The 15,630-nt window shown below is 44.0% G+C and overlaps 1 protein-coding gene across 1 annotated transcript in view; it reads left to right on the top strand.

Moving 5' to 3' along the window:
- The window catches only part of SLC26A3 (solute carrier family 26 member 3), a 39,935-nt gene extending 27,275 nt beyond the window's left edge, over positions 1 to 12,660 (top strand). The window contains exons 12-18 of the mRNA XM_030216756.1: positions 1,393 to 1,462; positions 1,555 to 1,647; positions 2,602 to 2,697; positions 4,840 to 5,073; positions 9,005 to 9,059; positions 9,950 to 10,095; positions 12,532 to 12,660. Coding sequence (XP_030072616.1) covers positions 1,393 to 1,462; positions 1,555 to 1,647; positions 2,602 to 2,697; positions 4,840 to 5,073; positions 9,005 to 9,059; positions 9,950 to 10,095; positions 12,532 to 12,660 — 823 coding nt within the window. The remainder of the gene's footprint in view (positions 1 to 1,392; positions 1,463 to 1,554; positions 1,648 to 2,601; positions 2,698 to 4,839; positions 5,074 to 9,004; positions 9,060 to 9,949; positions 10,096 to 12,531) is intronic.
- Positions 12,661 to 15,630: the final 2,970 nt, after the last annotated feature.

Genomic DNA, 15,630 nt, shown 5'->3' with positions numbered 1-15,630 from the left:
AGCATGTCCTTTAATTGATAGAAGTACTTCTACATGCTTTTTGTTTTGGGTTGTTTGTTTTGTACTCTGTATCCCTCTCTGTTTGGATATGCAAATTCGGCACATGCCCTAATTTGTGCACGCAGTTTTTAGCAACTTTTATAGAAATAGAGGGATCGTGTAAATGTGGCAAGGATGCATGCAACTTACAGTACTCTGTAAGTTACACATAAGTGAAAGAGCCAACCATTGCCTGCCCATGCTCTGCCCATTTGTATGCCCCTTGCACTATGCGCCATGCCACATGCATGTGCCCTTGCAGAATAGTACATAGGTACTATGCTAGCCTATATGTACATACAGTACATGTACACATTCTGGCAAAAGTATTAATATTCTGTAATTTTATACGTGAGAGGCAACTGGTTATAGAATTGTCCTTTATCATCCTTGTTCTGTAACTTGACATCTACATTTACACATCAAGAACATGTGTAAGTTATAGAATGCTACTACTTAACACACTTCACAAAAAATTGTGCTCTAGGCTCCCACAACCAGAAAATACCATATAAGTTTTATATTTTTTGTCATTTTTATCAGATAATTTTTTTCAGGAAAGAAAAAGCCTGATATATACAGGTCAAATTTCTTCAAGTAACCTATTTTTCATTAATCACTGGCTTCAAAACACCTCCCACTCTCCCTTATTTTTCAAAAGTATTCATTTTTCTTAAATAATCATTTTATTATAATCTATATTTTTAAACTAATATTACTTAGCTTGTCAGCAAATCTTTCAAGTCTACCCAGCGTAGGCCACCGTTACTCAGTGCCAAGAAATGTTGCATCAGGGGATTAGAGACATTGGTCAACTCGTGCTCACAGCATCATTTTTTGTTAGTGACATGGCCATGTCGAGTCTTTTTTTTTTCCGTGCCACAGACTTTAATAGATAAATGCTGTATTCATCTACAAAAAAATCTTTTGCTGTTGGATCAAATTGTCTTTGTTTGAGCAATTCCCTACTTTTCCACCTTATTAATGTCGTTATCTGATACATTATTAAATATGTTACAGTGATGCTCAAGGCTGAGATCTTTTGGCTCTAAGGACACATGTCAAAGTCCTTTACGGTATTCTCTGTGGTGTTCTTAATGTGCTACACAATGTCCTGAAAAAGCAAATGTCTCACACTTAGCTTTCATAGTGTGCTCAGTTGTTTCCACTGAAATTTCAGTAGACTTGGAGCATCTTGTGCCTCCATTAAGGGATGAGGAAACTGTTGCCTTGCCGGTAGTTGGTTGCCCATGGTGTCTTGAGTATCAGTCAAAAGAACTGGCAACCATAAGTTACATAATACAGCACAGTGAAGCAGAACATGCAAATAACCCAGTATTTGATTCTTTTCAGTCCAAAATGTACGATGGTGGCAAATGTTGGAGGAAGTGACATCTACAAAAACAGAAAAGACTATGTCAATGTAAGAAACTTTTCAATATATCTGTAGAAAGATCCCAAGATATATACATGTAAATATCATTTACATGCTGACATCTGTGTTTTGTTTACCAGATATATGAGCCAGAGGGAGTGAAGATTTTCAGATGCCCATCCCCAATCTTTTTTGCTAACATTGACTTCTTCAAAGATAAACTTATTGCTGCTGTAAGTTCTTACCTACTGTGGTTTTGAAACCGGAATGCCAGCTTTGGTCACCCAGTGGTTGATGATAGAGCTGTACCGAATAACATATTTTACTATTCGTTTGAATACAAATAATGAAAAATATTATTCAGCTGAATACAAATAATGGGGTTTGAGCTTTAACATAACAAATAATAAAAGAAGTAACATGAAATCAGAGATCAAGTGTTTATTTCAGTAGGATTTAGCACAGTAGAGCCCTGGATTATTTATATTCGAATTTAAATCACTATTGGCCAAATACGAATAATGTATTTGGGGGCACTATTCAGAGCCGAATCGAATCAAATCAGATATGAATATTTGGTACAGCCCTAGTTGATGGTTAGCTCTGCAAGTGGGAGAGTGAGCCTGATACCTTGTTCAGGCCAGCCAAGGCTAGGGGTGCTGTAGGAGCAGCCCTCACTTCTCTTGGGGGAGATGGGTAACCCTAGGTGTGCCACCTGATTTAGGTCAAACATAGGAGACTGACCCAAGTCTAGGTTTTGGCCCACTGCATCTATGGGCTATTAAGTCTAGTTTCTCTAGGGACTTCAACCCCATAGATTCAATGGGGTAACTTTAGAACGGGATATGCCTTTCAGAGTTCACAACCCCACCTACCCTTGGTAACTTTTCACATTGAACCTGCCACAAAAGACAAAACTTGCTTTCTCTTGCATCTTATTTTTTTCTTGCATGTTTACCATCTTGGTTTATGAGGCTGTTGTGAAGTTATGATTTTAAGGCAGAGCTGAGGTAAAGTTCATTTTAAAGTGAAGCTTCCTTTCAAACAACATGCTATGTCTGGAAATAGGCTCACTACAGCGGATTTCAACACATAGCCAAGAAGTTACTCTTGGAGCATTGTCTAAGTTCTTCAGGTCCAAAGAGAAAAGACAGTTTGAAAATTTCACCTAGAAACATATTTTCCAGGTTGGCTTCAATCCATTGAGGGTGCTACGGAAACGTAACAAAGCTCTCAGAAAAATCAGAAAGCTGCTGAAAAAAGGAGAGCTGCAGATGACACCGGTAAGTCTGTATTATAAATATCTCTTGCTGGGGACCACTCATCGAAATCACATCCACTTTATCAGTCCCAGATTTTCTCCACCACTTCAATCATCAAAATTTTCCAAAAATTTCACAATTGTCTAAAATAATTATTAAACTCTTGCCTCAGTAGAGCATAATTGTCCCACAATAATTTTTGGGCAATACTAACAGCACTAACTTCTTCATCGGCATAAATACTTTTATATTAATATGTTCAGTCCGAAAATATTGAAGATAAGTACTTTGAACATATTAATATAAAAGTATTTATGCCGATGAAGACACAAAAAGGTGCCCTAAATGACCAGATGACCACTGGAGGGAATTAGGGATGACTCCCCATACTCCTCCAGTGGTCACTGACCCCCCCTCCTACCACCAAAAAATGTGAATAAATATAGTACTCACCAGCCTCTATGACAGCCTCAGATGTTATAGCCAGGTCCATTAAAGCAGCATGCAGGTCCCTGGAGTAGTGTAGTGGTGGTTGCAGTGCACTGTAGACAGGTGGACCCAGGCCCATACTGCCCCCTACCTGTTACACTTGTGATAGAAACTGTAAGCCCTCCAAAACTCACCAGAAACCCACTGAACCCACATATAGATGACCCTTCACCCATAAGGACTATTGTAGTGGTGTACAGTTGGGGGTAGTGGGTTTTGGGTGGATTTTGGAGGGCTCAGTAGACAAGATAAGGGTGCAACGGTGAGATGTGTACCTGGCAACATTTATATGACGTCCACAGCAGTGCCCCATTGCTCTCCTGGGATGTCTGGGGGGACCAGTCTGCTAAAATGTTCTGGCCCCTCCTACATCCCAGTAGTTTGATGTTCTACATTTTTCACTTGTGCATTTTTTCCCGAAAATGGCCTGGAAAAGATAAATGCACAGAGCACAAAACCTTGTTACAAATGGTATTTTGGGGGGGAAAAAAAGATAGACGTTTTGCTTTTTCGAAAATGATCACATGTGCTATTTGGATTTGGGACGTTTACCACAAAACATCCAAAGTCCATCTTAGACGTCATATCAAAAATTCCCCTCTACACATACATATCACCAGAATTTATGTGCACACACTGACACCAGACCTATAGCTGACATAAGTGCTTGCACCTAACTTACAGGCACGTATATACCTGATTCTGTTAGTATTCTTCAAAATAGGTGCCTATGTTCCTTTATGTAATAGGATCCTACCAGGCACCCATTTAAAGAATTAGCCCCAAGGGGCTCTTTTACTAATGTTTACTGCACACTAACAGGCATTAGTGTGCACTAAATGGCTGGAGGTGGCAGATAGTGTGTGCTAACTCATCCGGAGGTGCAAAGAAAGTGTGAGCAAAATCCAAATAAATAAAAGTTTAAGACCAGATAATGATATTCCGTGTGAAGAGATAGTGTGAAATTCCACATGGCTTCATAGATCAGTTTTAGGTGATTGTTGTTTTGTTATTCCTTGTGCTATACTGCTCCCATATTTTCTATATTAGCTTTAAGACTGACAGTTGGATGGTCTTACAAGTGGGCTAACCCATTTTTCACACCTAAGGCAGTTGGCCCAGTTGTCCATTGCTGGGGAAATTTTGTTCAATCACATGCAGAAATCTGCAAATCATTGGCTTGAAGATTAGTCCACTTGTCTGTAGGTAAATATTTATGTCTTGATGTACTAGATCCAAAAGACCACAAATCAGCAACATTGTGGGTTAGACCACTTGTCTATGAAACCATCCAGTTAAAAGTTGGTCCCTTGGCTCAGACCTGCTCAACTCATGTCTTCTATCCAACAGGGTCAGAAGGGGTCAGGCATACTATGGAGGTGACATGTTCAGTCCCAGGGAGGAAGGACTGGAAAAGGGCTTCCATTACTGCAGTAACCCCTGCCAGTCCAGTGGACACCACTGGAGAAACTTGCATCTAGTCATCCTGGCTATCATGGACATTTGCATCATCTGGGTGGGCTGTCTGTGGGGACTGGGGTCCATAAAATGAAAAAATAAATGTATGTGAGATTAAAAAGAATATAAAAAAATGATTACAGTCTGGGTAACTTGTAAAGCTTCATTCATGATGTAAGATAAAATGCTGATATATCCTTTATTTGTTTAATACAGAAGGGTATGATTTGCACTTCTTATGACTACAAAGATTCAGAAGAAGAACTGGACAATAATGAAATAGAAGAGCTCGACAAGCCCACTTATACTGCAGACCTGCCAATTCAGATAGACTGGAACTCAGACCTCCCCAACAACATTAGTGTCCCAAAGATCGATATGCACAGCTTAATCCTTGATTTTGGAGCAGTATCCTTCCTTGATGTCTCTGCCATGAAGGGCTTTAAAGCGGTAATTAGCTTTTCATGGAGTAATCTTTTTTTAAGTATTATACCCCCCAATATTCAGCCGTCGGTGGGCAGCGCTTTGACAGCCCGCTGCCGGCATTCAACCCAGATATTCAGTGCCGGGCCATTTATGGTGACCGACATAGAATATTCAGGTTTTTCAACACCAGCTAGCGCATGACCGATTAAGTCCATATTCAGGCTTAACCGGTCATGGTTTAGCAGGCAAAGATAGGCCTGCTTTTTATCTGGCCTTATTTGGCCACTAAGCCTGGCTGGTTAAGTTCCAAATATCGGGACTTAACCAGTGATAGACCCGGAATGCCCCCATCATCACTGGCTTTATTTTTGGAGCTAACCGGGTATTTTCAGCAGCGATAACTGGTTAAATAATGCTGAACATGACCGGTTATCCATCGAGATGCGAGTTAACCAGTTGGCGGCCGTTCCTGGCTGGTTAACTGTGCTGAATATCGGGCCCATAGGGTTTCTCTCATTGTGAGTGTCTATCACAAACCAATTCCTCTGTGTCTGCATGATACACATTATATTATTAGGAATCAGTTTCCCTAGGGCTGCCAAATGTGTGAAGAAGGTTCTTTTATAACAGGGTATCTGGATTAAGAAGGCAAGAAGGTGTCTACGTAGGCTTTATTTTATTGAGACTCGTATTTCATAAAGACACATAAGGCCTGATATTTTAAAAGGTTTAATTGGGCTGAAGAGGCTCCTGCCTGATAAAACCATGTTGAGCAGGCTGGGGGGGGGGGGGGGGGGGGTGGGGGGAATATTCAGTAACAATTAACCAGGCAGTGCCACTGAATATCTGCTCTGACTGCTGTAGCACTGTCCGGACTAGAGTTGGGGAGGAGCCAGAATTTACCCAGTTAGCAGCAATATTCACTCTGCTAAATGGTTAAATAAGCGGAAAAAAGTTAGGACAGCAAAAAGGCATGGTTTCAACCATGCAGTTAAAACAGATGATGCTTGAGCTGTGAAGGGCTCTATAGATACAGATCCCCATGGTTCATACTGAGGAGGTTGCAATCGTGTGGCCCAACCCCTAGGAGGAGCAGAAAGGAGCTGTTATATAATCTGGTACCACCAATGCCAATACCAGAGCCAATGCCCCAACCAGACCAGCTTACAGATGCTGCCCCTTGGATGGGATATGGAGATGAGGGGGGGGGGGGGGAGAAGGGGATCAGAGCAGAAGATGGATGGGAGTTGGGGGGAAGAGACAGAGTAGAAGATGAAAAGGGACTGGGGAGGGGGGAGAAGAAGAACAGTGCAAAACATGGATCTGATTTGAGAGGAGAGGAGAAGTACAAAGCAGAAGGTGGATGGGATTTGGGAGGAGAAGGAGAACTCTGCAGAAGATGGATGAGACTCAGGGGGTAGAAGGAAAAGAGAGCAGGAGATGGATGGAACTTGGGGAGGGGCAAGGAGAAGGTGGATGGGACTGGGGGGGGGAGAGAGAAGGAGAACAGAGCAGAAGATGGAAGAGACTCATGGGGGAGGGAGAAGAGGAGCAGAGCAGAAGATGGATGGGACAAGGAAGAAATGAGACTTGCAGGCTTATTTTCGAAAGAGAAGGGCACCCATCTATTAACACAAATCGCAAGATGGGCGTCCTTCTCCCAGGGTCGCCCAAATCGACATAATCGAAAGCCGATTATGGGCGTCCTCAACTGCTTTCCGTCGCGGGAACGACCAAAATTCATGGGGGCGTGTTGGAAGCATAGCGAAGGCGGGACTGGGGCGTGCTTAACACGTGGGCATCCTCGGCCGATAATGGAACAAAGAAGGGCGTCCCTGATGAGCACTTGGCTGACTTTACTTGGTCCATTTTTCTTGCGACCAAGCTTCAAAAAGGTGCCCGAACTGACCAGATGACCAAAGGAGGGAATTGAGGATGACCTCCCCTTACTCCCCCAGTGGTCACTAACCCCCTCCCACCCTAAAAAACAACTTTAAAATATTTTGTGCCACCCTCAAATGTCATATCCAGCTCCCTGACAGCAGTATGCAGGTCCCTGGAGCAGTTTTAGTGGGTGCAGTGCACTTCAGGCAGGTGGACCCAGGCCCATACCCCCCCTACCTGTTACACTTGTGGTAGTAAATGTGAGCCCTTCAAAACTCACCACAAACCCACTGTACCCACATGTAGGTGCCCCCCTTCACCCCTTAGGGCTATGGTAGTGTTGTACAGTTGTGGGGAGTGGGATTTGGGGGGCTCAGCACCCAAGGTAAGGGAGCTATGCACCTAGGAGCAATTTGTGAAGTCCACTGCAGTGCCCCCTAGGGTGCCCTGTTGGTGTCCTGGCATGTGAGGGGGACCAGTGCACTACGAATGCTGGCTCCTCTCACGACTAAAGGGTTTGGATTTGGTCGTTTCTGAGATAGGCGTCCTCGGTTTCCATTATCGCCGAAAACCGGGGACAACCATCTCTAAGGTCGACCTAAATGTTGAGATTTGGGCGTCCCCGACCGTATTATCGAAACAAAAGATGGCCGCCCATCTTGTTTCGATAATACGGGTTTCCCCGCCCCTTCGCCGGGACATCCTGCTAGGACGTCCTCAGGAAAACTTGGGCGCCCCGTTCGATTATGCCCCTCCATGTGATTCAGTGGGAGTTATAGGAGCAGAACAAGGAATTATGGATGGGAGAAACTGAGTGGGAATTTGGAAGGGATAGTGAGGACTTGGAAATTGGTAGGTATGAGTGGAGAGTGTGCTGATGGGTTGGAATTACTACTACTATTACTACTACTACTACTTAACATTTCTAGAGCGCTACTAGGGTTACGCAGCGCTGTACAGTTTAACAAAGAAGGACAGTCCCTGCTCAAAGGAGCTTACAATCTAAAGGACGAAATGTCAAGTTGGGGCAGTCTAGATTTCCTGAATAGTGGTATAGTGGTTAGGTGCCAAAGGCGACATTGAAGAGGTGGGCTTTGAGCAAGGATTTGAAGATGGGCAGGGAGGGGGCCTGGCGTATGGGCTCAGGGAGTTTATTCCAAGCATGGGGTGAGACGAGGCAGAAAGGGCGGAGCCTGGAGTTGGCGGTGGTGGAGAAGGGTATTGAAAGGAGGGATTTGTCTTGAGAGCGGAGGTTACGGGTAGGAACGTAAGGGGAGATGAGAGTAGAGAGGTAAGGAGGGGCTGCAGATTGGGTGAATTTGTAGGTTAGCAGGAGAAGCTTGAACTGTTTGCGGTACCTGATCTGAAGCCAGTGAAGTGACTTGAGGAGAGGGGTGATATGAGTATATCGGTCCAGGTGGAAGATAAGATGTGCAGCAGAGTTCTGAACGGATTGAAGGGGGGATAGATGGCTAAGTGGGAGGCCAGTGAGGAGTAGGTTGCAGTAGTCAAGGCGAGAGGTAATGAGAGAGTGGATGAGAGTTCGGGTGGTGTGCTCAGAGAGGAAATTATAGTGTGAAATGGAGTTAACAGAAAGGGGATGTAGGGTGGGGAGAGGCTAAGACATGGTGTAAATGACCTGGAGCTTGCAGAGAGGTTGAATGGCATTGAAAAGGGATGGGGGTGCTCTGCTGTAGAGGCACATGAGAGAGGCAGTGGATGGGTCTCTGAGCGGTTCAGTGAGAGTGGAAATGGGTTAAAAAGATGGTAAAAGAGAGGCAAAAGGAAATCGTACTGGGTGCCCCATTATAAAATTGCTGTCCACAAATACAGTAGTTTTACTTTTAACAAAATGTAGTCCCCTTAGTACGTCTAACTCGATAACATGAAATCTAATGTTGTGCTATGGTCGTTTGTATTATATTCATTTTAAATGGAAAGCATACAAAGTAAAGAACTAAGCAGAATATTACAAATGTCCGCCTCTGAATGTTTGTTATTGTCATGATCTGTGTACATTGTTACTGAGCAATACTTCTTTGTTTTGTTTTGGGGTTTTTTTGCACTACAGATTTTGAAAGAATTCATCAGAATTGAAGTTGATGTGTACATTGTTGGAACAGACAGTGAGTTGCTTTATGAGTGTTATTTATAAATACAGTTCTTCATAATGTATTACTCCTTCTGGAGATGTGGAATTGAATCTGGTCTTAGACAACTGTCCATGCCATAAAACCAGACGTAAGACTCTAATATTTATTTATCCAGTTGACTGATGAGATCCTACAACCAAAAAGCGGACCAAATTCTCGCCAGGGACGCCCATTTTTTTTCCATTATCGGCCGAAGCCGGCCATCTCTTAACCACGCCCCGGCACGCCCCTGTCCTGCCTTCGCTACCATTCCGACACGCTCCCGGGAACTGCGGCCGTCCCAGCGACGGAAAGCAGTTGGGGATGCCCAAATCGGCTTTCGATTATGCCGATTCTGGCGCCTCTGAGAGAAGGGCGCCCATCTCCCGATTTGTGTCGAAAGATGGGCACCCTTGTCTTTCGAAAATGAGCTGGACAGTCTCCTAATATCCCAAGGTCCTCCTGCAATTTCTCACAATCCACATGCAATTTAACAACTGTGAATAAGTCACCTCTCATATGCAAATTCAATCACCTCACTCGCAAATGGCTTTGAAAATTGTCCTAATAAAATCTACAGTAAAACTGAAATGGCCCTTGTATTGAATTTGATGAGAATGTCGTCCCGGCAGAAAGAACGGTTTCTGATATAACTGGCTTGCTTTAAATTTGTCTGGTCTACCTGTAAAAACAGATTACCACATAGTAATTAACACTTGAGATTAAAGTACAAATTTAGATACATGTTTTGTCAAGGGTAGGGATCTGTGCCTTGCAATTCTGCACATGAAACTTAATCTCACTTTTTGATTGGGGGGGTAGATTTTTTTTTTTTTAAATAAGGAATGCAAGTAAGTTTTCTATTATATTCTGTTATCCTGCAGGTGATCTTCTGGAGAAACTTCAAAGATGTGATTTTTTTGATGATGAAATTAAGACATCTATGTTTTTCCTGACCATTCATGATGCAGTGCTATATGTACTGAGCACAAAGGACCTGTACCACTTATCAAAACGCAAAGCCATTGAGGTAAGAATCACGTCTTCTACATGGCTCCGACTTTTAAAGCAGTGGGTTGACAGCTTTAAAATATTCCTGTATCGTTACGTATCATGTGACTATACGCTACATATGAATTAAACCTGAAGAATGATTATTTTAGGAGCTAGCAAGATTGGGCAAGAGGAAGGCATAGTCTGACGTCAGTTCCTGTGAACATCTTGCAAAGCTAGCCATTCTATTACAATGACCTGAAGCACCGTTCCTTCTAAGTTGAACGGGAGTCCACCAGGGTGGTGCATCAATATTGTGTTTTCAGTGGCTAGAGACAGGCAGGTTCCCTGGATCCCTGCAGAGCTTGCCTGTCCCTCAGTATTGAAAATGTGATAGTGAAACAGCACTCCCCCCCCCCCAACCCCACTGGCACGACTGTAGGTGGAGGACTCCCATTGAGCTTAGAGGGAACAGTGTCCTGAAAGGTCATATTAATAAGTTAGAAACTAGAACATACAGTCCAGCAAATATGTAAGGGGTCCTTTTACTAAGATGTGCTGAAAAATGGCCTGCGCTGGTGTAGACACGTGTATTGGACGCGCACAGGTCTATTTTTCAGCGCACCTGCAAAAAAAGGCCTTTCTTTTGGACGAAAATGGATGTGCTTCAAAATAAAAATTGGTGTGCATCCATTTTAGGCCTGAGACCTTACCGCCACCCATTGACTTAGCAGTAAGGTCTCATGCATTAACCAGGCGGTAATCGTCAACGTGCGCACACTGCTGATTACTGCCCGGTTAGCGTTGTGCGCCAGAAATTTTTCGGTGTGCATACTGGACACGCGTAAAAAATGAAATTACCACCCAGGCCACACGGTAATTGGGCAGTAGTTCTGAATTGGCATTCATTGGGCGCCTATGCTTAGTCTAAGGGGCCTTTTTACTAAAGGACATTAAGCCCTTAACACACAGTTAGCAGTTGAAAACAGGCTTACTGCAAAATGTGCAAAAGATTTTTTGCAGTAATTTCCTGTTTTCATGTGATGTGCATTAGTGAATTTTTGAAAATATTTATTTTGAGGGGGTGTGACACGGGCAAGAAATGGGCATGGAAGCATTATCCAGCTACAGTATTATGATTAACATGCGCTAAAGGAATAACAGAGTTAATGCAGGAGCAATTATCACTTTCCTATTCCTAAATAGGAGCAGGTTAGTGCTCTCGTTTTAACTTTTTCCAGGTGGTATGCACAAATAGGAAAATTAATTTGCATCCTGAAAATGGAAAAATAGAAACACCCTTAAAGTATGGCTTCGTTAGGATTACCATATTTTGTCCTCTTAAAAAGAGGACACATGTCCCGCCCCTGTCCTGCCCATGCCCCACCCCTTTTGCATCATCGCCCCGCCCCTGTCATATATTCCTCTCCCCTCCCCCGGGTCACATATTCCCCTCCCCTGCCCCATCACCTCCCCTCCCCCTTCTCACATATTCCCCTCCCCTGCCCCCCCCGTCACCTCCCCTCCCGTCACCTCCCCTCCCCCTTGTCACATATTCCCCTCCCCTTACTTACTATCTACTGCCCTGGTGGTCTAGTGACCTCTTCAGGGCAGGAAAGAGCCCCCTCTTTCCTGCTTGGAGCGCTGCCTTGCCCTGCATCCTTCTCGGTCTTGGCTCGGGATTCAAAATGGCCGCTGAGAGTTGAAGTCTCGTGAGGCCGCTTCAACTCTCTGCGGCCATTTTTAATCCCAAGCCGAGACTGAGAAGGATGCAGGGCAAGGGCAAGCAGCACTCCGGGCAGGAAAGAGGGGGCTCTTTCCTGCCCCAAAGAGGTCACTAGACCACCAGGGCAGATAGTAAGTAAGGGGAGGGGAGACCCACAGTGCCGCTCGCCTGCCCGCCCGTTTGTCCAGAAATCCGGACAAACAGGCGGGCGGGCAAAACCCGGCGGACGCCCCGGACATGTTCTCAAAAAGAGGACATGTTCGGGGAAATCCGGACATATGGTAAACCTAGGCCTCGTTAAATCTGGGCTTAGCCTGCGGTAAAATCTTACATTAAAATGAATTAAGCCCAGCTTTTAACGTGTTTTAGTAAAAGAGTCCTTACATTAACAAAAATGGCACAGAGGCTGGTGGCACCCTATAGTCTATCTGATTTATTGGACCCTTGGATTTTGATGACAAGAGTCCACTTCTGAGAAAAATTGAAACGTTAATAGATGGCAGTTTCTATCAATTAATTGTCCCCCAAACATGCAGCATCTTTCTCATCAAATCTGACGAGAAAGGTGCTCTTGTTCTCGATAGCTCAGGTCTGTAAGTAGCCATCAGCCTCTTTATCGCTACTGCATAGATACACTACCACAGTACAGTTTAGGATGTTTGCTTAGCCATATATTTTCAAAGATATTTGAGAGGAAGAAATCCATCCTTGTTCATTCTGTGTATAACCAGTAATGTTTGTTGGCAGTTGAACGATGGAGATAAATTCTACATGAATGGAAATACAAGTGGACAGTTACGCAACAGAGACTGTACAGTGAGTGAAATATTTTTCTGTCTTGATATCTATCCCGATGATCAGCAAAAACTGTTCTAAGACCAAGATCTGGCCCATAAAGCTTGCCCTGTATACGAGCACAGCTTTTGCTTTATGATTTTATCTTAGAAAGATGTGGTAGCCGTGTTAGTCCACTCTTAAAGGTTATCAATAGAAATCAAACAAAATAAAACATGGAAAAGAAAATACGATGATAGCTTTTTTATTGGACATAACTTAATACATTTCTTGATTAGCTTTCGAAGGTTGCCCTGAGAGCGACTGCTCCGGACCAGGGGTGTATCTGCGTGGGGCCTCAGGGGCCTGGGCCCCCACAGATTTCGCCCTGGACCCCCCTACCGCTGCCAACCCTCCCCCTCCATTGCTCGCCTACCTTCGCTGGCGGGGGACCCCAACCCCCGCCAGCCGAGGTCCGCGTCCTCCTGCCGCTGCCGGCTGCCTTTAAAGAATTCCGTCAGCTGGCGGGGGACCCCCCAACCCCCGCCAGCCAAGCCGAGGTCCTTTCATTTTTCCACTGAAGCTGGCGCCGACGAAAGTTTCTTTTGAGTCTGACGTCGCTGCATGTTGTACGTGCAGGACGTCACACTCAGAAACAGAATGAAGCTGTTTCTGAGTCTGACGTCCTGCACGTACAACGTGCAGCGACGTCAGACTCAAAAGAAACTTTCGTCGGCGCCAGCTTCAGTGGAAAAATGAAAGGACCTCGACTTGGCTGGCGGGGGTTGGGGGTCCCCCGCCAGCTGACGGAATTCTTTAAAGGCAGCCGGCAGCGGCAGGAGGACGCAGACCTCGGCTGGCGGGGGTTGGGGTCCCCCGCCAGCGAAGGTAGGCAAGCAACGGAGGGGGAGGGTTGGCAATGGCAGCGGCTGGGGGGAGGGGGATCGGCGGCGGCGGCGGCGGCGGGGGGGGGCTATAATGTGCCCCCTCACTCTAGCCCTGGCCCCCCCTACCGCCGCAGTTCAGATACGCCCCTGCTCCGGACTCTTTTGCTTCCGCCCTGTGCGAGGACTCAGACTTTGCGATGAGCGTTCTAGCTCGTTTCCCTTTTGCTTCCGCCCTATGTGAGGGCTTAGACTCTGCGGTGAGCATTCTTGCTCGTGTCTCTTCTGCCCCCAGTCTGCGTGAAGGCTTGGACTCTGCGGTGAGCGTTCTTGCTCATTTCCCCTTTGCTTCCGTCCTGTGTGAGGGCTCAGACTCTGCGGTGAGCATTCTTGCTCGTGTCTCTTCTGCCCCCAGTCTGCGTGAAGGCTTGGAATCTGCGGTGAGCGTTCTTGCTCGTTTCCCTTTTGCTTCCACCCTGTGCGAGGGCTCAGACTCTGCGGCGAGCGTTTTTCCGATCTGACGAAGAAGGGCAACCTTCAAAAGCTAATCAAGAAATGTATTAAGTTATGTCCAATAAAAAAGGTATCATCTTATTTTCTTTTCCATGTTTTATTTTGTTTGATTTCTGTTGATAATCTTAGAAACAGAAAGAAGAGCATGTATATGCACCAGCCTCCCAGTGGAGATGGTAGGGGCAGAAGCAGTAACAGAATTTAAGACACTATGGGAGAAGCCCAGAAGATCCTTAACAGGGCAGAACTTAGGTTAAAGCCAAAGGTGGCATTGCAGTAGAGTGAGAAAAGGGGCAGATGAGATAGGCTGATTCCACAAAGGATCTATTTCTCATAGCTCATTTACAGAGATAAGCAAATGATATCCCAAGTCTACCTGGTTAATAATATGTTATAGACTTTTCCTCCAGGAACTTGTCCAAATCTCTTTTGAACCCTGTGATAGTCACCTTGATCACATGAGTACAATAGAATACTGTAGTGAATAAGTCCATATATGATATTTTCACCTAGAATGATCATCCTTCATTGGCCACAGCTAAAGCTAGCAAAATATTCATCCTTCCAACTAGTACTTATGTGAACTTGTTTGAAATGGTGATATTCTTTTTCAGTTACACAAAATCTGTTAGATTTTCTAATTCAAATAGTCCCCTTTTCTACTGGATGTAAAATGGTACAAATTTATTTATTTATTTGTTACATTTGTATCCCACATTTTCCCACCTATTTGTAGGCTCAATGTGGCTTACATAGTACCGGAGAGGCCTTTGCAGGCTCCGGTGTGAACAAATACAGGGTGATGTTGTGGGAAGATCAAGTTCATGTGGCACAGCCACATTAGGGAATCGGAGAACTGAAGAGTTGTGTTATGTCCATTACGTGCTTTAGTTTGGTTGTGTTGCAGAGATTAGGCATTTAAATACTTCTTGGTGTGTTTTTCTAGGTTCCAGAAACAAAATTCTAATGGCCCCAATTACCAGGTTGACAAGATCCTCACTTATGAAGAAGAAAATATCATTCCATTCTGACTTACAGAAGAGGAAAACAATTATATATAGATATATATATCTGTGTGTTTGTATAAATCTGTATAAATATTTGCTGTACAAATGTACATATGAGGATGTTTTATTACATAGTTATATTTTTATTCCATTTTGGAATTTGTATCATGGAGAGTAAAGTGGTGTGGTAGCTGTGTTAGTCCATTTTTAAAGGTAATAAATAGAACTAAAACAAAACACAGAAAAGAAAATACCTTTTTTATTGGACTAACATATTTTTTTATTAGCTTTTGATGGTCATCCTTCTTCTGATTTGAAGATTTCTGATCTGAAGAAGGGTGACCTTTGAAGGCTAATAAAAAAAATATTAAGTTAGTCCAATAAAAAAAGGTATCATCTTCTTTTCTTTTCTCTGTTTTGTTTTATTTCTTTTTATTACTTATCAAGGAGAGAAAATAGGAAAGACGTGTAGGAGGCAATTCTATAAATTGGTGCCTCCATTTAGACACGCCAGTGCCGAGTGTTTTGTTCCAATTCTGTAACAGCATCTGTGTGCCAAGATGCAATTATAAAATATTAGTGTAAGTTTAGGCATGAAGATTCACATCATCTCAATGGCAGGTATATATGGTTGTGTCTATATGCATAAAGTGATGAATGTAACTGAT

This window comes from Microcaecilia unicolor, chromosome 10 (assembly GCF_901765095.1).
Source record: "Microcaecilia unicolor chromosome 10, aMicUni1.1, whole genome shotgun sequence".
Taxonomy (NCBI): Eukaryota; Metazoa; Chordata; class Amphibia; order Gymnophiona; family Siphonopidae; genus Microcaecilia; species Microcaecilia unicolor.
The sequence above is the reverse complement of the archived record's forward strand: the minus strand, read 5'-3'. Positions and strand labels throughout refer to the sequence as shown.